The 22,468-nt window shown below is 51.5% G+C and overlaps 8 protein-coding genes across 8 annotated transcripts; 3 read left to right on the plus strand and 5 right to left on the minus strand.

Moving 5' to 3' along the window:
• Positions 1-1,434: 1,434 nt before the first annotated feature.
• On the plus strand, positions 1,435-2,857 carry J4E83_008353 (uncharacterized protein; the record flags this gene model as incomplete). The annotated part of the gene is made up of 3 exons (XM_049335250.1): positions 1,435-1,503; positions 1,551-2,100; positions 2,148-2,857. 3 exons carry the CDS (start codon positions 1,435-1,437, stop codon positions 2,855-2,857), a joined length of 1,329 nt encoding a protein of 442 aa, XP_049185516.1.
• A 5,057-nt stretch (positions 2,858-7,914) lies between these two features.
• Positions 7,915-8,841, minus strand: J4E83_008354 (uncharacterized protein; the record flags this gene model as incomplete). The annotated part of the gene is made up of 1 exon (XM_049335251.1): positions 7,915-8,841. The coding sequence occupies one exon, from the start codon at positions 8,839-8,841 to the stop codon at positions 7,915-7,917; it is 927 nt and encodes a 308-aa protein (XP_049185517.1).
• Positions 8,842-9,209: 368 nt separating this feature from the next.
• J4E83_008355 (uncharacterized protein) lies at positions 9,210-10,091 on the minus strand (the record flags this gene model as incomplete). Its single annotated transcript, XM_049335252.1, has 1 exon — positions 9,210-10,091. One exon carries the CDS (start codon positions 10,089-10,091, stop codon positions 9,210-9,212), a length of 882 nt encoding a protein of 293 aa, XP_049185518.1.
• An 818-nt stretch (positions 10,092-10,909) lies between these two features.
• Positions 10,910-11,770, plus strand: J4E83_008356 (uncharacterized protein; the record flags this gene model as incomplete). The annotated part of the gene is made up of 1 exon (XM_049335253.1): positions 10,910-11,770. One exon carries the CDS (start codon positions 10,910-10,912, stop codon positions 11,768-11,770), a length of 861 nt encoding a protein of 286 aa, XP_049185519.1.
• Positions 11,771-14,084: 2,314 nt separating this feature from the next.
• J4E83_008357 (uncharacterized protein) lies at positions 14,085-14,750 on the minus strand (the record flags this gene model as incomplete). Its single annotated transcript, XM_049335254.1, has 1 exon — positions 14,085-14,750. One exon carries the CDS (start codon positions 14,748-14,750, stop codon positions 14,085-14,087), a length of 666 nt encoding a protein of 221 aa, XP_049185520.1.
• Positions 14,751-15,523: 773 nt separating this feature from the next.
• Positions 15,524-16,850, plus strand: J4E83_008358 (uncharacterized protein; the record flags this gene model as incomplete). Its single annotated transcript, XM_049335255.1, has 2 exons — positions 15,524-16,118; positions 16,174-16,850. The coding sequence occupies 2 exons, from the start codon at positions 15,524-15,526 to the stop codon at positions 16,848-16,850; spliced, it is 1,272 nt and encodes a 423-aa protein (XP_049185521.1).
• Positions 16,851-17,526: 676 nt separating this feature from the next.
• Positions 17,527-18,414, minus strand: CHOL2 (Phosphatidyl-N-methylethanolamine N-methyltransferase; the record flags this gene model as incomplete). The annotated part of the gene is made up of 5 exons (XM_049335256.1): positions 17,527-17,926; positions 18,003-18,108; positions 18,213-18,229; positions 18,278-18,317; positions 18,375-18,414. The coding sequence occupies 5 exons, from the start codon at positions 18,412-18,414 to the stop codon at positions 17,527-17,529; spliced, it is 603 nt and encodes a 200-aa protein (XP_049185522.1).
• A 431-nt stretch (positions 18,415-18,845) lies between these two features.
• On the minus strand, positions 18,846-20,454 carry J4E83_008360 (uncharacterized protein; the record flags this gene model as incomplete). Its single annotated transcript, XM_049335257.1, has 3 exons — positions 18,846-19,864; positions 19,918-20,030; positions 20,081-20,454. 3 exons carry the CDS (start codon positions 20,452-20,454, stop codon positions 18,846-18,848), a joined length of 1,506 nt encoding a protein of 501 aa, XP_049185523.1.
• Positions 20,455-22,468: the final 2,014 nt, after the last annotated feature.

A 22,468-nucleotide genomic window follows, 5' to 3' on the forward strand; every position in this document is an offset into this window, starting at 1 on the left:
TTATATAAAGTATACTAGTCTAAACTAAAACTTTTAATCTAAACTATACTTTAAGCTAAACTTACTTTCTACTATTTATATATACTTAATAATATAACTCTACTAGTAAAGCTATATATATAATTATATTTATTTTAATATTTCTAAGCTTTATTAAAAGTTTATTTTTAGATTAATATTTATATCTTTTTATACTATATATAGATTATAATCTAACTATTTATTAATTATATGTTTTAGTTTTAGCTAATTACTATATAGTACTTATACTCTTTTCTAGAGCTATATATATATTAAACTACTAAGCTATAAGATATATAACTATTTACTAATACTAAAATACTCTATTTAAAGTTTTAAACTACTACTTTTATAACTAATATAATAATATACTATACAATTACTATCTTTATTAATATACTAAGTAATAGAATAAACTATTAACTTTTTACTAAAAGTAATAATATATTACTTAGTCTAGTTATTTAAATATAAAGCTTTAAGAAGATTTTAATATTATTTTTTTATTATTATTACTTTATAGAATTATATAAGCTATATACTATAGATAAAATATATAAATAATATATCTATTATATATATATACTTATAAAACTTAAAGTATTAGAGATACTATTATATATAGTAGCTATACTTAAATATATACTATAAAGTAAGAAAGATAAAAATCTCTAAGTCTTTTATTACTAATTAGTAAATTAGTAATTACTAAGTATTACTAAATTAGTAATTACTAGTTAGTAATTACTAACTATTAGTAAGAAGTTAGTGTTAGTAATTACTAACTTTTTTTTACTTAGTAGTACTAATTTAGTAATACTTAGTAATTACTAAATCACTAACTCCCCCAACCATGCTCCGTGTTGCGAGACCCCTGCAAGCGCCCCTGCCTAACTTAGCGCTCGAACAGGGTAGCGCCTGCCCTAGACAACCCAGCCAACTTTTCACCACCGTGCCGTTGTTTCTCAAGCGCGGGTCCGAGAGTTGAGCTGATCTCGCTGCATGCAATATAATAAATCCTTCCCCAACCCGTCTCTCGCTCCCTGTGCCTTCCGCCCCCGACTCGCTCCCCGTACCCATCTGCGTGAATGACAGGTCTGATTCACTAGTGCCATCCACTCGTCTTGCTCGACGTTACACACTCGTTTTTACCACGCCATCAGTCCAAGGGTCCGGTCTTAAAGCCCCCGCGTCGTACCGCAATTTCGCGCCTGAGACTCCTGTCGCTCGCTCCCCTCTTTGTCCGGATCATCGATACCAATCTAATCAGGAACCCCCCATTCGCTACTGCCCTACCCGTCTGCACCTTCCTCTCCGACAGCTGTCACTCACAGTGTGCCTGCCTGCATCTCATCTCCGCCCCACCTGCTATTCTTACCTTGATCTCGACATCACTCCTACTCCACCGCAAACATGGGCTTCGGATCCTCCGACGGCAATGAGTTCTTCCAAAGCTGGGCCTTATGGCAGAAGATGACTTTCGTAAGGACTTCAACCAACCGCTGACTCCGCCTGCTAACGCTGCACAGGTACTGGCCTGCGGAATTGTACTCACCATCTTCTTGGGCCTGCTCAAGCTATGGTACGACAAGAACAAGGTCCGCAAGTACAGCAAAGTGGACAAAGGCAAACGCGCAGCCACTCCGGAAATGCTCGAGGCGCAGCCAGTAACCCAGGTGACCGAGGAGACCAAGGATGAGATTCCATTCGGCATCCGCGCAATCCAGAGCGGTATTGAGGTCGACGGTGTCTGGATCTCGCGTACCAACACTCCCGTTGGCAGTAGCCGTGCTTCCATCGTCAGCGAAGCCCCTCCGTACGCTTCGCAGTCGCAACTCTCCCTGCCCCGGCCAGTCGCCCAAGGTTCCAGCCGCAACAGCTCGCGCGGTCCCAGTTCTTTCGACCGCGCCGTCTCCGCTGAGCCCGTCTCAACCCAGGACTCCCGATCATCTTCTCCTGCTCGTCCCCACAACCATGAGGGCCCCCGCTGCAGCAACTGCAATCACCACGTCTCCCGCAACAGCGCCCTCAACGCCCTGGAAAACCCCTACGCTACCCGCAACTCTGGCGCTACTTCTCGTGAGTATCAGCATTCGCAATAGATTGAACTATGCTAACAGCCTTAGCTCCCCTGGGTCAACATGGACAGTCCGCAAGCAATTCCAGCCGCCGCACCAGTGACGAGTCCGACTACATGGCAGCTGGCCAGGACGTCCGCACCTACGAGTCCGCATACTTCAGGCCCAACCAACCCATTGACCCCAAGACCGACCTCGAACTCCTCCGCAGCCATCGTCTTTCCCACGTCGCCGAGACTGGACAGCTCACTCCTCGAGTGCGCAAGCCAGGTAATAGCGGAGAGTGGGCCAGCGTGGCGGACAACCAAGTGTCCTCGGTCAATGGTGTTAACTATTTCATGCCCCAGAAGTCACCTTCTCCTCCGCTAGCTACTGTCGCCGACCAAGCTGAAGACGTATCTGCCGGACCGAGTCACGATGGCAACGCAGCGAACCAGGCAAGGCAAGCGGTTCCCCTGACCGAGTCTTACGCGCCCAACGCTCCCTACTACCCCGACACCTACGAACCCCGTGGCCCTCACCACCAATACAGCTACGATCAGGTGCCGTACGAAGTCAACACCGAGCAGAACCAGGATCGCGATGACCACGTCCTGCGCTCCGTCAACTCTGGCTTTCAGGTCCTGAAGCCGGGCACCTTCCAGCCACCCACCCCTGAGGAGGTTGAGCTCGCCGAGCGGAGAACATCAAAGAAGCTCCAGAAGAAGAGGAGGACATCCGGTGATTCGCGGAAATCAGCCTTTACCGAACAAGTCTAATTTTTCATTACGATAATGATAATTTCGCTACGGCTTCCACCTCGCCTCCACAACAACGTGCCGGCACCAACTGCATTGATGTTTTTACAGCGTTTAATTTTGTATCATCTGGCAACATCTGGGGCTTCTTCTGGGCAGCATTCGGGCACTGGGTACTTTGCATGTACGGTTTTGGAGCATGGACAGGCCCACCTACTGTTGTTTTTCTTAATTCACTCTCTCCGCCGCAACAGGTTGCTTGGCATACCAGGAACGTGAGCGGCGTTGTAGTAAACCATCATCATAATCGGGGCGTTATAGACACAAAATGGGCACACCTAACGATCGACACGTAGCATGAGTACCAGGGATTACGGGCTCATTGCATAGCATATAGTAGAATCACGAACTTCTTCTCTAATCCATTCCTTCTCAGATTTGACATGGTCTGCGCAGATCTGAGTAACTCGCTTCACCACTCTACTTACAACAGACTACGGCTATAATGGCCCAAGGCGACGAAGGATTAGAGTTCTCACCCCCTGAACGCCCGTGGCTTGAATTGGCGAGGCACAGTAAGAAGCCAAGTCCTCAGTTGCCGTCCGTCGTCAGCAAAGCGCCACTCAGCTGAACAATGTGCGCTGACATCAAGAAACTAGGCAAGTAAGCCACGCCCGACGTCACATGCTGGTGATTGGACTGAATCAAACGGGGCAAAACAGACTGTGCAGCAGGCAGAGAAGAAGAAAACCAAGTCTTACTTACACGAATGAATGTATGGATGTACGTGTATGCATAGAGCTGGAAGGATGTCTCGGTAGTGGCAACTTGCGCAGCATGTACATGAAGCTACTGGATACGCGGGTTGTGAAGCCGCGGGAACTTAGGCAGCTGATTAGCCCTGGGTGGTTGTTGAATACCTGCTCTACGGTGCGGTGAACATAGGCCAGTTTGTGTGAACGCATGTTTACTTGTTTTCGCTTAATGTGATTTGATGGGGTTGACTGGAGAGGCTGAACGGGGATAGGAGAGCGTTACGTCTCACGTTACGAGAAAGACGCGTGGTTCGGGAGGAATATGGAGAATGGGTTTTACAGATTTCGCTCTCCAGCTGTTCATGTTGAATCAGGACATTGAGATACGATCTCGCAATTTGTCGACACAAGAACGCAACCAGGTTCCTAGACCGGCAAAACCGGCTCCTACCTACCGTCTACCGTGCCCCGACCCGTGTCCCTGTTTTTCTCCTTCCTTCTTTTCTCGCGTAACTGCCTTGTTGAGTGGCGTCTTTGCTCTAGTAGGTCTTGGTACATTTCCCATTTTTCTACTCCATCTTCGTTTTTAGCGAACGTGCGTTCTTCGCTTTCGGCCCGGTTCTCATCTCATCTCTTTGATGGGGGAGATGGGAAAACGAGAGAGGGGGTCGAGCGGGATGCGGAGATTGGGGAATCTTGCAGCTTGGGGAAGTAATTACCTAGATACGAGTATCGTGATAGAGCGACTAAATGGATTCGAAAAGTGGTCGCTATCTGGCCGATTTCACATGTCTAGCCAAGTCACATATTCCCATTGATTACAGACTAGCGCGATGTAGATTTTTCCAATACCTCGGCTTCCACATTCTAGAACGCGTTGTCCTTGCTTAACATACATGCTGTATGCAAGGCGTAAAGTCTTCGACCGGTGAGCGGGTGAGTTACCAACTGTCGCCATTTTCCAACAACACACCCATCGCCGCGCGCTACGCCGTTACTGCCTAGGCAAGGAACCCAGACACCTAAATTAGAAACGTCGAGCCGTGTGGCGTGCATACATGCTGCGGGAGGCTTTCTCACGGTCTGTCTGGCGCAATCGATAGGGCGTTGAGTTAGCGAGAAGGCGGCAGCGGGGTTGAGTCGCGCCTCCCTATCCGCTGGTCGCGCCTGCCCAATAACCTGCTTTGTGGTGCAGCGTCCAGAGAAGCCTCATCGTCATTCACGACAACGGACTCTCGAGTTGTTTTTCCCCTTACGCTGCGAATTCGCCTAATCCCCTGACATCGCGAGCATGGGTACACGTGGATTACGAGATGTAAGAGGCGGGGCGTTGTGATGCGCTGGCCCTTTACATAGGCGAGGCATCCAGGGGACACGAGCGTAAGTACTGGTCCTGAGAGGTGTGATTGACGGTGACAAGTCACCGTCACTGTCGCACGGAACCGGTTTCAGATGCATTGGTGCAGGATCTGTGTGCCAATCGATGTCTTGTCTCTGTAGATGAGTTTTGGGATTTGATCGGTACGGGCTACCGCACACCGGGTCGTTGTTCCTCGAAGACTGCGGAGGATGTTCAGAACGACCTAAACGCAGCGCCTTTGACCACTCGGCCACAGCAACATATCGCATATCATGCAGCGAATACTGTTCGACATCTTTCCGACAGCGCAACTGCCGCCTCGATTCTTCTCAGTACCCTAGACGCTCTGGCGATCGCGCCACCATCCATGCTTGTATCAAGATGCTTCCTCAAAAGCACAAAGGTCGGTCATATTGATACAAGGCCGAGTTCATTAAACACCTCGGGCTCGACCACGAGCAAGCTTTCGACGTATGGTGCTTTCGTTTTCGCTCAAGCACCTCATATAAAGAAGAAATTGAACAGGTCTGCAGCCTACAGTAGGATAAAAGTACGCAAGTTAGTTGACCCAACGTCATTGTAGGCACCGGGGTGTTCAGTTTTCTCTCTAATTGGGGTGCATGCAATCACTGACGACATTGAAGCTACCTAGGTACCTACCGACAAGTCCAGGACTTGGCTGACTCTACTTTCCGTCAGTACTGATGGATGGTTCTGCGATGCGAGAGGCATCGTTCCGTGGCTGAAAGCTACTACCCCGGGGTTCGATCTGTTCTATATCTGAACTACCTGCCCAACGGGATAAGCGCCAAGTTCGCTGATGATCACCATGGAGTTTGGTGGATTCGGTATAATCCCCAGCTCATTCTCAAGACGTTGGAGTCGGGCCCTGGCCAAGATGAGAAAGCTGATGAGCTAATCGCGGCGTGGAAGATACTGCAGGACAGTAAAGATAGCTCCTTCGGTAAGAGCTACCGCCGGAACCATATCAGCCCCAACACTTCATTCCCCATACTCGAATGAGCCTGCTACGCCAGTGCTTATGTTCATCGCAATCTAGTGACGGAGCTCGCACTATGCCTATACTTTAGGTTAGTATCGTAGGACTGCTATATACCCTTGAGATCATATTCTCTGTGTTGCAGCAAATCATTCAAAGGTCTGCATTGCCGTTAGTCTTCGTTGGAAATTATGTCATGTACCGATGTAGGCCGCAAGAAGCAACAAGACAATTGTGGAATCACACCACCCGGAAGTCTACGTTGCTCTTAGTTCTTACTTGTTATCTCATTTTGTACTATCGTAGGCCGCAAGAAGCAAGAAGGTTCTCGTAGAAACAGATCACCCAGAAGTCTACATCGCGTTGAATCCTTCTGATATCGCATTATACACTGCTTTATGCGGCACGAAGCAATGACAATGTAAGAGAAGCAAGTCCTGTGGAAGCCTACGTTGCTGTGATTTCTTTCTAGCGGCCTTGTTTGAAAACAACTACATCTCGAATTTTGACGTGACGTGACGTACATGTCGATAGCAGCCACGGGATATCTCTACAAGATGTCTCGTTGACCGCCGATTTGTCACGCTCTGTTTGCACCTTTACCTTAGGCAGCCATATACGTCCTTCTCGCTTCTGACTGACATCATCGCAAATGCCGCTCCAATTACTTCCAACACCCACGACACCCTACACACCCGTGCCGATATGGCCCCCAAGACCACCAAGAGGCGCAAGATGCGACCTTACGAGAGAAAGGCACTAATCATCGAACAACTAGGCTTCGGGCGTGGGCAAGCTTTCAACAAATGGCGCGCGAGCAACCTAGTAAAGCCCTACTGGTAAAGATTCAGCAGATACTTCCTAGATTCGTTTTCTATTTAATCTAGCAAAAAGGGTCTAAAGTTCGTTCACGTCTACACTTAGGTAATTAACGGCGAGAAGGACGGCTAGTGCACATTTTCCACCCGCATCAATCGACAGTATACTACCAATATCGACTGGCATGCATGGCTTTTGTATCGCCTTGTCGACCAGAACACAAAGTGTAGAAATGATTGCTTCTACGCAAAGGGGTTTGAGGAATTGGCAACATACCGAAGCATGTGGGACTTCATCGCCTTCGAGAAGCGACAGCGCGCACGGAACAAGGGCAAAGGCGTTGCCAGTTCATCAAAGACGGCACCATCCTCGTCCAAACAACCAAATATCCACGAAGCTACCTCATCTGCGGATGCGTATGAGCATCGCCTCCATCCCGACGAAGGTGTTGCCAGCATCTCCTGGGCCGAAGGTATGCCGGAAGCTTTGGAAGAAGATGAAGGAGCATCCATTAAAGCAACCGTCCAGGGCTTTTGTGGTATGACTGAAGCTGAGTTCCGAAGAGCGGTCATGGACGTCTTTGATCTACGTAGCCACCGGCATATTGTGGTGGGTGGAGTTGGATACCACAGGGGGTTTGACGTACATCGGCGCTCAGTACTTCGCGCACAGAGATGGGAAAAAGATCATTTTCCTGTTGACCACCAGGGAAGTCGCCAACGAAGAAGAGATGAAGCCAGTACCGTTGTTTCTACAAAGGGTGCGAATGAGTTTGACGTAGCTCCCGGCCATAGGCGCTTCCTCGATTCAAGCGCACAGGACAGCCAAGTGCATGGGTACGCCACATATCGCTTCTCTCTTCCAAGTCGTTCAAGACCTGTCAAGACACTGTCTCAGTGCTGGAGAGTCTTCCTTTCTTATTAGCTCAGTCAAATTTGGGCATCTGGGGAGAGGACGACAAGCCTTCAGACGATGAAGACGATGAAGACGAAAATATCAGATAATCTATCCGCGGTAGATAGGTAAACTCAATACATGAGTAGATCTAACAAACCAGTAAAGTAACACGGTATAATACAAAACGGGAAATGAAGTCCTAAACTCTTCCATCTAACAATTAAGCATGCCCACATCGCATCCACCCTCAAAAGTCCAAAAGACTCCTCCCAGGCACAACGACCGCAGTATTCGGAACCTCCAGATCCTTGACCGGCTCAGCCTTTGGTACAGCAAACCCATACTCCGCCTCCCAATCGTCTTCATAATCGCTCTCATCCTCTGAATCCCAGTCACTCTCCTCGCTGTTATCTTCATAATCGCGCTCACTCCAACCATCGCTATCGTCATCCGCCTCTTCTTCCTCCTCATCTGCATCCACCCAATCCGCGTCGTCCTGGTCATCGCCATCGTTCTCAAAGTCGCGTGTGGAAACCTTGACCTTACTGATGACTGGTATATCTAGAAACCTATGACAGCTCAAGTCCTCTAGCTCTCCAGTGAGCAGCTCAGTGCCACTTGTGTAGCCTAATCCGCCTTTCTTGTCTATCTCTTTGCGCTCGAAGTCGAGTTGCACAATGGCCGGTTCGCCCCAGCTGTTGGTGTGGTTGAAGCGCAGTACCCGCAATGTATCCCATAGAGGTAGTGGCTTTGAGGTGAGAAGCTGCTGGATGGCGTTGGCGTGGCTTCGTTTGCTGTGGTGCACGTATAGGGCCTCCAATCCGCTCAGCGCTGTGAGCATGGCTTCCATACGCTTGCCGTAGTTGTCGTCAATCGTGCCTTCGCTCATCTTCAGGTATTTGACGGTCGACGCGTAGACGGGATTCGAGGTGACGGTGCGTAGGAACAGATCCCAACGCGTGTTGGCGATTGTTAAGCTGATGTTTTTCGCGATATGGACGGAGGAAATGCGATTGAGTGAGTGCGCCGTCAATGAGAGGTTGATGATATGGCGGTAGAGCGTTGGCTGTTGGCCTTCTTCAATGTCATTGACACTGGGCCGATCGGGCGCAAGGTATACGGATATTAGATGGAGGACTGGGTCGGGGAGTGACGATAAAGTAACGAGCGACATGTTTGCGGGAAGAAACGAGGTTGCGAGGTATTTGCGACAAATTTGCAGACTGAGGTGTTGGGTTTGGAGGAAAAGAGGCGAGGTGGGTATATATTGGAGTGAGACGCGTCTCGATGATGTAGACGCGCCGAAATGGCGCTAAGTTTGAGACGGTATGGCGCGTGCACCCCCTAGACAGAAGAACGCGAAATGGCGCCGTAGTGTTCCCGGAACATAGGCGAAGTGCCGGTAATGGCAACAGCAGCAGCAGCAATAGTCGATATGTTGTGAATGCCCTCTCGGCACATCAAATCCTATTGCATTGCCATAATATGTTGACCCAAACGCCGCGCTATGCATGTTGAAAATCAATCACATCCTACCCTCGCTCATAACTTAACTTTCTTCACGGGCTTTTGTTCCGCTGTCGCGTCGTCCTTCTTCCGTTTGAAGATGCTCTGGCTCTTCATCTGACCAAGTCCGGCCTTGTTCGCTGGTGCAGCCTTTGCTTTCAATCCGAAACTGAGCTTGACAGGCGCTGCTTCCGCCTTCACCTCCGTGGCATCTGTCTTCTCCTCTCCTTGTGTTTGTTCGTTGGCCGGCGATTCGACCTTCTTCTCCTCCGTTGGGGACGCTCCTTCGGCCGGCGGGGTGACCTGTTGTTGTACTGCTGCTTGTGCCGCAGCTCGTTTCGCCTCGATAGCCTTCTTGGCCTCGGCTTCCTCTTGTGCACGCTTCGCCATCTTCTTCAACATCTTGTCTTCGCCCGCGCCGCTTCGTGCCTCAGCAGCCTCCATTTCGGCAATCTCGTTGCGCCTGTTCAAGGCCGCAACGGAAGTGTCTCTCCAAGCGATCATCAATCCATCCTTTTCGTCTTCCTTGACATGACAGATACCCTCGCGTCCTAGGTGTTTGGCGAACTCGGTGAGCGAACTCCACTTAGTAGCGTTCATATGGACGTGCTCCTTGTCTCGAATGTACTCGTTGTAGAACTTGTTGACTCCGATCCACTTCTCGTTATGTGCTGTCCGCAGAAGATTGACGAAATCCCTTTGGAATTCGTTGCTGAAGCCTTGGATGTACTTCTTGGGGTCTTCGCCGACAACTTGCAGGTTCCGGACATGGCCCTCGCTCTGGACGTGGCATTTGAAGCCGTTGGCGTCGCGACATTGCTTCTGGCACGGCTCACACCACCAGCGCAGGCGCTGCAAGCCCTTTGACTTCATTTTGTTGGCCACCCATTTTGTACTGCCCGCTTCAGCCTTGCCCATGGTTGTGGTTGTGGCGGTGTCGACGGCGGTCTGGCGTAGAGGGTAATGCGGTTACGAGGACGGTCGTCGCGTGTACGGTGTGAAATCACAGCAGATCTCGAGGATAGTCCCGTGTAGTCGTGTAGGATTCGTATAGGTGCCGCGATGCGTGGGGTAGAAGGTCGTGTGGTGATTGAAGATTGGCGTGAATTCGCAAGACTCGTAGGGCTGCTCAAGTGGCTGACTAAAGAGATCGCCACCCGCGGCTGCGCTAGCGCTAGACTGAACTGGGTCCACTGCGCACGAAGGTGACCGCGTCTCATGTGCGCACACGATACCTCGCATTTGATAAGTTGATAGTAAGCTGTTTGAGAATAAAAACGTCTTTAAAGTTTGGAATGGTAGAAGTACCGTCGAAGTCACCAATATCAGTGGGTATCGGATTTCACCACGAGCGCTCCCCGAACGTACAATGTAGAACCCCTTGGATTCAAAGTCCATTAGTATGCTGAACATCACCTAGTTCAGGTACTTCACTTGACGCTTTTGTAGCCCTTGAACACACCTCATACAAGCACAGAACTAAACAGGTTTGCAGACTACATTGATATGAAACCCTTCAAAGTAGGTAAGCTAGCGTCAATGTAGCCTCTAGGGTGTTCAGTGTTTTCCTAGGTTGACGTAGATGGATGAAGGTGAGTGAGCGGGTATTTGTTCGCTTCGGCAGGGATCCAGGCAATTTTATACCCACACGTTACAAGGCGCCGCGCCCAACTCAGACAGTACCTAGGTAGCCATACTCTATCCTCCTGATAGACTCGTAGCTACGACTAGCTACAATGGCGCGAGGTTCCTTCACCACTTCCTCTAAAAAGCGAAAGCGCTCAACGCGCAAGCCGTATGAAGACAGAGGCAAGATCGTCGCCTCTCTCGGATACTCCTACACTGACGCCGCTTTTGACAAGTGGCGAGACTCATCGCTCGTCAAACCGTGGTGGGAAGTCTTCGTCAGCAAGTTTCTGAAGACCGATCTCTACAAGCCTAGTAATAGCGTTCCCACTTTCGACGATCTCTATGCACGCATCCGGGACGATGAGTGGCGCGGCCGCATAGGATCCCTTGGGCAGACGCATTTTCCGAGGTACGACAACGAGACGGACTGGTATTCGTGGTTGTTACACAGACTTGTCGTGGAGAACACTGGCGACCGCGAGGGGTGTTTCTACTATTGGGGAAGAGAAGACGTGGAAACCGTATTCCGGACAGCTTACCACTACATCCTGTTTGCGAAATGGGAGCGCGCAACAGCACTCACGAGATCGAAATCCACGAGATCACCAAAGGCGAACCCAAAGGCGACTACTGCACGTAACCCGGCGCCTTCATCAGACGACTCGGATGCTGAAAAGCGCGAACCAACACTAGGGCTTGCATACGTGCGGTGGACTGAAGGTCGACCTTTGGGCGCGCTTACAGCGATTGAGATCGAATCGTTTCGTAGCTATAGCTTGGGAGACTTCCTGGAAGAGATCAACCGGCGTTTTGGGCTCAGTAACCGCAAACAGCGTTGTAAGGCGCTGGTAGCTGAGGACAGCCAGGCACGCCCGGCAAAGTATGAAGTGGTAGTCTTCACGCTGGAGACTGAGGGTATCGAGGTTCCGGAGGAGAAGCTCAGCGACGATGACAGGGTGTTCCGATAGGACCATTACATATCGAACGAGGTATTGCTTCCGTGGAGGTGAGGAGTTACTAGACCAGGAGAAAAGCGCAACTTATACTGGGAAACAAAACGAACAGGTGCTCTGAAGTCTACATTGCTCTGAGGACCTGAGTTTGTGAAATACGGAGGTGATGTAAACGTCTAGGTTCGAAAATAAATGTCCGCTCCTCCTCCGAATAGGGTACCCTCGTGAGATGACACACACCTTCTCGTGCTTTAGCACACTAACCTCTTGTACCAACGACCCCCTAATGCAGAACTATCCCCTTGCATACCCGTCACGGCCCGCAGTCTTGGCTACAATCAACACTCTTCATTTCTTTCCCAACATGGTAGCAAAACAGATCTAGAACGTAGGAGTAGTGCGGTGTTCCAATACAACGACCGCATATCGTATGAGGTTTGCTTCCGCGGAGGCAGGGGTAGTGCTAGATCAGGGAGAAAGTGCGATCCTAGGAAGAAGTGCGAAGCAGTGCGACAAAAAGTGCGAAGGAGTGCGAAGGAGTTCGACAAAAAGTGCGAAGTGCGACTGTGTTCTACGGTGGGGTATCAGAAGTTACCTCTTTGGGGGGAAATTCGGGATGGGAATCTGAGAATTCGGTACTGATGATGATGGATGATATGGCGAACCGAGTTTGGCATGGAGGAAACGGGATCCTGACACAGAGATGTACGCGAGACACCCCAAACAGGGCAATGCATGGCGCATATCAGAGAGGGTCCGCTATGATAGCCGTTTGAACCGGGAGTCGCAGGTCGTAGGGTGCAAAGACACGGTACAGGAAGGCGAAGAAAGCAGTTTTAGACGGGAGGAGAAGGGTCAAGCCGCATACGCATATGCAGACATTACCGATGAACCAACATCCCAATCCCACCCAAAGAAAGAAGAAAAGAAAGCAGATACTTTACCTGTCCCTCTCCCATCCTCGACAAATCTCTTCACACAAACCCACACGTCTCACGCCCATTCGCCCCCCAAACCCCTCTCTCCATCCACCCATCACCTTAACTCACCGAAGGATTCACTTAATGCCCCCGAGAAGCACCGCAATTGACCGACTAGAATCAACACTTTTTGGCCTTTCCTTCCCCATACAGGCAGCCTTATAGCAGATTTGACCGAAAAGGGTGGCAGGTGGAGACCGTGGGAGGTGAAGTGGCAACAAAGGGAACGATTGTGGCGAAGACGCCAAGCCAACGTTGAAACCAAGGGAGCGATCCGAGAGGAGGATAGGGTAGGGTGTTCGGGTAAGAGCAGACGCCCCACTTTGCTGCGAAAAATTATGGGAATGCCGATGCCTTGCCGAGCATGGCCGTGTTCCCCGGTCCAAACAAAAGGCGACACAGACGCGGGTTTTTGTGGGAATAAAGCGGAAATGGCAAATGGTCAAGGGGCATCAGTGCGTCTTGGTGAGAATAATAAGTCCGAAGAAGAGCGACTGGAATCCATGGTTTTTGCGTCTTGTTGCCTCTTGGAGTAACAGATGGGGCCGTTATGACGTTGGTCTCGGTGCGCTTGGTGTTGCGGATGGGTTATGCTTGTACCCGATGGTGTAGTTTTGCGTGTGGATAAGACTATTACCGTCGTGAACGGCCCTTTCACGCTCGCACGTCGGATTACGCGAGTATGTGTAAGCAGTGCCTTCCTCCGATCTCTCACAGATGCTTCAGATCGCACCCATTGTCCTTAATCCAGAGATCGCCGATGTCGCCGGCTGGAATCCACGCATAAGAGCGAGGTTGCCTAACGCAGACGGACCGGATGGGTGTACCAAGGTCGGTGCATTTGACCGAACCGCTGTATGAAAAGAGACATACTCCGAGTAGGCTTACAAAATCCTGATTCTGCCGCAATCAACGGTGGAATGGAAGTTGCTGCATTGGGTAAGTGGATATTGTTGCAATCGAGATTTGAAGATCGAGATTTTGAATAGTGATCAAGTGACGAAGGGAAATAAGAGAAGATGCAGATTGGGACGGTGCAATGTGGGGACCATGAGATGTACATTTTGTAGATCATCTATGGGAGGCAGTCTGGGTGTTCAATTGCCCTCTGCATATGTTGGAAGTATACCACCGTTGGGTTATGCCAGGCCCTGAAAGAGCAAGGCAACTCGAAGCATACCGTTCTGCGAGCATGTACACACAACGTGGGTGCTGAACTGTTTCCAGGGCAAGTCTGGCGATAATCGGCGCGGAGTGACCTATTCTCGTGTTCGACGATGTTATGTGTGGTGTTGCGCGGGTGACGAGTCAACCACATGTGCACCCACTGCACATCATCTCCTGTCTCTTCAATCCACCCTCCGCCTAACACTCCTGTCACCATCAGCACCCATACCGCCAACAACATCCTGCACCAGCTCCCTCAACTGCGCCTGCACCTCTTCAGAATCATAATCTTCCCGAGCAGCGAGTTCCTCAATGCGCCTCCGTATCTCAGGATCCGGCGCATCAACAGCATCTTCTTCCATGGTGCCTACATTGACCTTGACACCATCGGGCAGCGGGGGCGGCGGGTGAACGCCCTCAGTCTCTATGACACCCGGTGCAGCTGGCTCGTCGCCGGTGCGTAGACTCTTGAGGTACTGGTACACTTCGTGTGTCTCGCCCTCCTCTTCGCCAATCTTGTCCTCTGCTGTCTGGCCCTCTTGATTTTGTATCTTTGTGTCTGCGCCTAGTTCTTCAACAAGGCATTTCGCTACTTCGGTCTTCTCGGTCGCAAAGAGGGGTGTCTCGCCGTCTTCGTCGGTGATGTTGACGTCGGCATTGTATTTTTGGACCAGGTCGCGCAGCACGGCGAGTTGGTTGTACGAGGCTGCGGCGTGGACTAGCGAGTAGCCGTGTGCATCGCGGGCAGAGGCCAGATGCGGGTGCTGCTCGAGCGAGGAGAGGATGGACTGCGGGCGCGTGTCGATGAGGTTGAGGAGGAGATCGATGGTTGGTGCTGGAAGCGCCATGGTGGGCTGCGCGTGAGGCTGGTCGGAAGTGCCGGGCGTCTGTATCAGAATCCTCGGTATTCTGGGCGTGTTGGGCGATCGCGAGGGCTGCGCATTCGAGTACGCGCAATTCTGGCTGCAAATCTAAAAATGACGTGGTGGGCGGAGATGCGGAGACTTCCCTGTGGCGCTCCCCATCGCGCGCCTAGCTGCCATCCCGGCCCCCAGATCGACTAACAGCTTGACTTCCATCATCGTGCATCTGCGTAATACATGCCAAACTCTATCTAATTATCATCTTTAATGTTTATGTGAACATGTCAGCGGATGAACAGCTGGTGCAAGCCTCGGACACCGAAGTCAGGCCGGCGCAATAAGGAAATGTCACTGTATGGGGCGCTCTGGGCGCCAGCTGAGACATCCGGACGATCAAGACCAACGCCCAGCGCCCATCACACACAGCCTCAAACCGTCAGCCTGGGCCTTGGCCATGCTCGCGTGCCCCTTCACCCTTTTGCCCTCCGCTCCCGTGCCTGCCTCGTAATCTTTACACGTCCTAGGTGTTCTTTCTTCTTCTATTTGGTAGGCGCCATACACGTCAACACCGACCGCAGCATACCGTATACCGTATCTTTGTAATACCGTCGCACAGCGTCACCCAACGCTAGACTGTCGCCTTTGTCTTGGCCTCCTCTAGCCGCCTTGATGCGCTTGTCCCTTTGATCTATTGTCTGGACTTGACTTGCATCCTTCTCTTCTCCGTCTGTCGTCATTAGACATCCACTCTCGCAAACATGAGGACCATCAAAGGCGTCGGCGTGCCGTCGGTGCGCCTCGTCCTCTCCTACGTCTTCGACTGGATCGTCATCATCGCCATTGCAGCCATCGCCGGCGGCTGGGAATATGTCGAGCCCTTCCGTCGACCCTTCTCGCCCGTCGACCTCTCGATATCGTACCCGTACCAGACCAGCGAAATGATACCGACATGGCTCCTCGTGGTAGTCTCACTCATTGCGCCCGCCGCCATCGTCATGATCGTGTGTCTTGTCTGGGTCCCTGGACCAACCGCCGAACGCGGCACACCCAAGTCGCTCATTTGGAGGAGGAAGCTTTGGGAGTGGAATACCGGTTGGATGGGTCTTGCGCTCTCGCTCGCGACGGCATTCCTCATCACACAGGGCATGAAGAACCTCTTCGGAAAGCCGCGACCTGATCTTCTGTCAAGATGTGACCCAGACCTGAGACGCATCCGGGACTTCGCTGTCAACCCCGTTGTTGGAGAGGCCTTCAATCCAGCCTGGGTACTCGTCACCTCAGGAATTTGCCGGAACACCGACAACGACATCCTCAAAGACGGCTTCAAGTCCTTCCCCAGCGGCCATTCCAGCTGTAAGCCCTCTCTCTCCCACCCTCTTCAAACAACCCGCTAACCCAATCCCTTTAGTTTCCTGGGCCGGCCTCCTCTACCTAACCCTCTTCCTCGCCTCCAAATTCTCCGTCGCAATCCCCTTCCTCCCCCACCGCCCCTTCTCCACAAACCCCGCCCACACCTCCGCCATCTCCCCCTCCAACCTCAAGAAACAAGCCACCCTCCCCATCCACAAACAAGACTCGTCCCTCTCCTCCCCAACCTCCTACAACGACGACGCCGTAGTCCCTATCCGCTACCAAAACGCCGCTCCACCCGTTTACACTTTAGTCCTCATCTTGGTCCCCATCTGCGCCGCCATCTACATAACAAGCACACGTTTTACCGATTTCCGCCATTTCGGGTTTGATATGTTGTTTGGTACGCTGATTGGCGTGACGTGTGCTTGGTTCTCGTTCCGATGGTATCATCTGCCCATTACACGGGGTGCGGGATGGGCCTGGGGACCTAGGAGCTACGATCGCGCGTGGGGCATTGGTGTCGGCAGGGGCAGCTACGTCGGTACGGAAGGCTGGAGTCGGAATGGAGGCAGTGAGACTGCGCTCAGGAGACGCGCGGATGCCCAGGGTACTGCGAATGGGCATAGTGTGGATGAGAGTGAGCTGGGTGTGTTGAATCGTAATGGCGCGCCACATGCGGGGAATCCACCGAGCTCTATGCACTCGAGAGTTGGTACTGCGCAGGAGGTTTGATCTTTCTTTCTTTTAATACCACGTAATGGATTGGGAAGCATGGCGTTTGGTGGATTGCGTTTCTTGGACAGACAATGAAAGAGGTGGTTATCAGAGGTGTTGTATACCAGGTTGTACTTTGCACATATTAGAGTGCACACTTGAAGAATTGAGAAGTTTAATTCATTGTTCTAGAGATCGTTATAGTGATGAATTGGCTATTGACTATATGTTGTATTCCCCGAACTGCAAGGGAGAGCCGTGCCGCCACGTGCTTGAGGCGACAGCCTGTGTGGATTGAATTGCAAATGAGATGGAATCGAATGAATAGACAACCAATTAAACCTGATATTAGAACCGAGACGCGAGCTGATTGCACGAGATACTGTACCTACCAGTAGGAGATGAAATTAAAGGTCGCTTGGGGTTTTGTCGCTTTGGGCTATCATGTCATGTCAAATCAACTGTACTTTTGTATGCTGCTACGTATACCTCTCCACCCATTGGCAGTTGAATACCCTCTGCTCCACTGTCTTGTTGAAAAGACGAGCTGCCTCGCCTTCTTCTCTTCTGCTATCCACGAGTGTACGAATGGAGACACAATGCGCTCTCATGTGCTTCGGCGAGGCCATGCGGAGAGCCCATTCGTCGCACACCATCCTGTTGTATCGGGTCGGCTATTGTAGACACTCATCATCTACAAGCCCTTCTTTCCCTTGGCCCTCTCTTCCTCGCGCTTCTGGTAGATCATACCCGTGAAGGGGTCCTCCCATCTGCACGCAATCGAGTATGCGGTGTGCACGATTGCGGTAAGGAAGATACCGGCTGGCTTTCCGTACCAGAGAGCTGTGGCCAAGAAGGACATAGCTGAGCCGTGGTACATCGGCGAGCTGGAGACGTTGAAGGGGAAGGTTGTCACGGGCTCGTCCATGAGGATGCCGAAGTAGTCTCCGAGGTAGGTTCCGGTAACACCGAGGGCCCACATGGAGGTCAGGACGAGGGTGTTTCCCATGGCGAAGAGGGGAATCGCGGAGTACTTGATGACGGGGGAGAGGAGGGTGGGGTGCGTGGGTTGGTCGGCGAGAGCTTCATTGTAACTGTAGGCAGGCCGTCAGCATATCGATTGGTTCGAGTAGGGTCCATGTCTGATAACAGTGGGAGCCTTGTACGTACAGGTAGTCTCGGAAGATACCTAGCGAGAAGATGGTTACGGCAAGCGCATAACATCCCAGTCGCGAATTTCCACCGAACAGCTTCGTGATGACTTTGTTGTGATATTCTGAACCGTGTTAGCCTTCTTTGTTTCCGTCTTCTGCTCTGCGACACTCAGCAGCCTCCCGAGGCTCGGCTGTAGCCGTAAAAAGCAACGATGGGGTTATGTACCTTGCTGCGCAGCGATGCTGAAACTTTGTTAGTGTCTATGAAGGTGAATGCTCGATTGCACTTACTTCCAGAATGTAGGGTTGAACACGATGCTCGCCGCAGACACTGCCACATGTTAGTTGTCGCATCCGCGGCTGCGGGGATCTGGACGTTGGCACTTACCCCACAAGCTGGGCTTGCTGAAGTCAATGTACGAAGTCATGGTGGTGAGAAAGTTCCGGTAAGCTACAGAGCATCAAATCGCGACAGGAAGTCAGTGTAAGAGCGTGAGTTCCAACATGCGAAAGCTGTGGGGGGATGCCTAGGTGTTGACAGCTTGCCCGGCAGATGAACATGTGGAGCTATGACGTCTCGCTAATCCGCATGTTCAGCACATCGCGGAAAGAGCGCCTCACGCATTCTCGGCTAACGGCAATGTGTCCGTGTATGATTGTATTGTTTTGGTTTTTATTGCTGAAACTACGCAGTTTTGACCTCTGCCACAACGCGTTCAGCTTCTGCAGCCTTTACTGCGGGGTATACCATGTCTCTTAATGATGAGAAATCCAAACAACGCCCTAATCAACCGCATATTTCCGACCAAGTTCAACAGGCCCAACAGACTCGCTGTTATTCATCACCGCTAAGACCCTTCTACAAACCGTTGTCGGCGCACGTGAAAGGTCCACCAAAACCATCGGCCTTATATCCGTCAATAATAGACTGGACAGTCGCGTATGTGCCTGCAGTCAGGAACAACAAGCCAATGAGGCAAAGTGCGACGTTGAAGAAGAACCCGGCATATCCCTTCCAACCGCGGACCTTCCAGAAGTTTGGTCCATGCGCCTCTCTACGAAGACGGAAGTACGCTACGCCCCAGAAGATGAATCCGAAGAACGAGTCGAACAGCGAGCTCATAAGCGACAGCAGGTCGGAGAAGAATGGAATAACCTCGGCAATGATGAAGGCGAAGACCCAGAGCACAGCGAGAATTGCGATCCATGTGAGCCATCCGGCCATAGTGTGACCAGTCCTGTGTCGGGACTGAGAACCGTAGATGCGGAACAAGACAAAGCGGGCTGTTACAGAAGCATACAAAACACCGAGGAAGATGATTGTAGGCACCATAAAGGTAAAGGATACCTTCTTGTAGACCTCGTTGGAGATGGAACCGAAGGCCGGGGAAGTCATGTAGTTGGTACCAGTGTAACCGTATACAACACCTCCGACGAGACTGAAGACGAGAACCTCGCAGATGGTGACGGCCCAGAGCGCCTTGGGGAAGTCCTTGGGTTCCTTCATCTCGGCGATGAAACTGGGGAGGGTGATTTGGCCAATGAAGGTATAGCTAATGTTCATGAAAGCACTCATGCCCATAACGAAAGTGGTTCCAGATGGGGGTATAGCGTAGACCTTGAGAGGATCAGCGGGGTCGTAGCCTGCGGGCTTTCCATCAACACCGGAGAATGCTGCCGCGAGGATGACGGAGATGAAAGTGAATCCTGCTGAGGCAGTCGCCAGCGTAGCGAGGGTGCTGAAAGTTCGCGGAAGCGAAGCCGCAAACGAGATAATGGCAGTGATCGCAGCGAAGGCGATAGTGCAGGTACCGTGTCCAGTGATAGTGTTCCACCATTTGGCTCCGACAAGGCAGTGCAGACCCATGATGAAAACATCTAGGGAAGAGTTAGTGCCAAATTGCTGCACGTTGACAGGGATGGTCGCTTACTGTTCAGGACAAACATGACTGCTGTGGCGTAAAAGGCCCATTTCTTGTTCCAGAAGAGCATCTGACCAATATCACAGACGTCGCGAATCTGGGGATGGCGCATGCAGAATTCCCTAAATCGTGTAAGTATGGCGTTTGCGGATGGGATGTTGAGTGCGCGTACCAGGTGGTCAGGGACGTGTACAGGACGAGACCGGCAATGACGAAAGTCAAGATCAAGCCTGGAACGAGACCGAGGATCGAGTAGGACCAGGGGAAAGACATGATAGCTAGGCAAATGTACTCGGAGAACAACAGAGCCGCGGTCTTGGGCCAGCTGCAAGTACGGTACTTGATGGCGTTGTTGGCTTCCAGTTCGATCTGCCTGCCGATGGTGATGCTAGCGTCAGAGTCGGCGTCGGTGGATGTAGGTAGAATTCCTCCTTGGGCTTCGGCGTCGTAACCCTTCTCTTTCTCGAAGGCGACCTTTTCATTGCTGCTTTGGCTGTTGTTGTCGGCGGGCGAGGCCTTGCCGCCGAAGAGAGACTTCAACGCCATTTTACGCAACGGATACACCTCTTGTAAGGAGTGTAGTAGGAAGAACGACGGTTAGCCGCTTCTGGGAGCATTAATTGCGTGTTCAAAATGCGGGCAGGGGAGTGTCGGAGTGGGTTGGGCAAACGATGGAGAGGCGGCAGGAAGATCGTTAAATATGCGCGGGGGCAAGGTGATAGCGGGTGCAGGGAGTTGAGCAGTGGAGGAGCGTAAGCTAGGGTGCTGGGATGGCTAGTCCAAAACTTGCGGGGGCAGAGGAGAGTTCGGTGAAGGCGAACAGGGAAGGCGTAAGAGTGGGGACTGCTTTTGCCTGGTGGCGCCTACCGAGTTTGAGCGCGCCTATGAAGACTCACACAAACACCAGCCGTTCGCCGCGCTATGACCGCTGCACTGTCGTCTTTTCCCGCCCTCACGCTATGAAATCTCAGTGAAATCCTCTGCCCTGGCGCCGCGAGTGCCGCTCGGTGTGCTTTAATCGCATTAGTCGATTAGTACCGGGCGAGCGTGACGTCCGACGCATCGCTACCGCTTCAACGGCACAGATCTGCCATTTCACTGTCGCGCACGTGGAGAGTCTGGCCATGCACCAGGTCGTTTGTCGAAGACTCATTACGTCAATCGTCAAATCCTCGAGATAGCCAGACCGGTGGCGCTGTTGCGATGCCGCATTCCTGCGTATCTGTCACACCCTCTTCATATCGGCACACCGTTGTACTGGCTCAAAAGTCAGGTTCCCAGGCTTGACATCACTGTGGCGCCCGCTAAGCTCCATTGCTAAGCTCAATCCCACCACCGGTAAGCCTGGCTTGGCTTGCTTAGCTTACGCCATAACGCGGGCGAAATACCACCTCCAAGCCTCGCCAATGCACAGCACCCAGCATCTGATCCTTCCGATTTTGCTTATCTCGACTGGCCACACAAACGCCGTGTCGCGTGCAAAATATGGGCCTCCCTCGGAAGTTCTATCCGTCTAATCGGATTTAATCCAAAATCGTCAGGGAGACGGCAAGAACCACAGTGTCGGCCACGTTGTAGGGGTAGTTGACCTGCAGGGAACGGATCCGCTATCTAGACAGCCGTGGACGCTCCCTACTATCGTACTTCGAAACAACGCCCTGCAGCGCCGTACATCTTGACGCAGTATTTGCCAGACGGTTGACCTTACGACAACGTAGCGAGAGCGAAAGCGCACGCAAGATTGCGTGATCGTCTACATTATTGTCCTGGGCGCTGCATGGCTTATGCGCTTTGCTGATCATCGACTTGGCAGCTGGTGAGGAAACCCTGTCTCGTGCGCGGTCACATTTGCAGCCGCTACAATCATAGACCGGAAGGCTACACTCGGGTGATATGAGGGAGCGACAAGGCAGAAACCCCAGATTCAGTGAAGCTGTGGGATTCTGAACCGTGTATCACTTCCACAAGAGGTGCTCAAGTCCACGCAGTAGACGAACACCCGATCGACGAGGCAATAACGGTTCGCTCTGCGGAGTGTGGGCATCTGCTCTTTCTATTCACAACATGGTCTTCTTGACCGTCACGCATCTGTTCGAGAGCTTCCATTATGAACGTATACCCAACGGTTACGTTGAGAACACTTGGTCGCATCGTCCATGGACGGAAACACAGCTCACTGATACATGCGACACCGTTCCCTGCAGCATATTCACCCGTCAAAAACTAACATCTGCCCCGAAGTAACCCAAGCGCTTAATCAAAGAACCGTTGACGGCTCATTCCGTGGTACCCTATTAGCCAGGCGATGATGACGCGTGGCGCCGTTGAAACGCCACTGGCACGTGGTTCTTGAGATAGTCGTTGGAGCCGTCCAAGCGTAGTCGTGGGTAGGGCATGGGCTAGATACACGGAGAAAAGGGCTGTCGTGTCTAGAGTATGAGTAGCCACCACGCGGTCTTCAGACTAAGAAATAGGGTGTCATGCAAGAATGAACATGGTTTTCCCGAGTGCTTCCCGTACACGGCAGTTGGGGGTGTACAACGGCTTGATATCCGTCTGT

This window comes from Alternaria metachromatica (assembly GCF_023757995.1).
Source record: "Alternaria metachromatica strain BMP 0045 chromosome Unknown scaffold_24, whole genome shotgun sequence".
Classification (NCBI taxonomy): Eukaryota; Fungi; Ascomycota; class Dothideomycetes; order Pleosporales; family Pleosporaceae; genus Alternaria; species Alternaria metachromatica.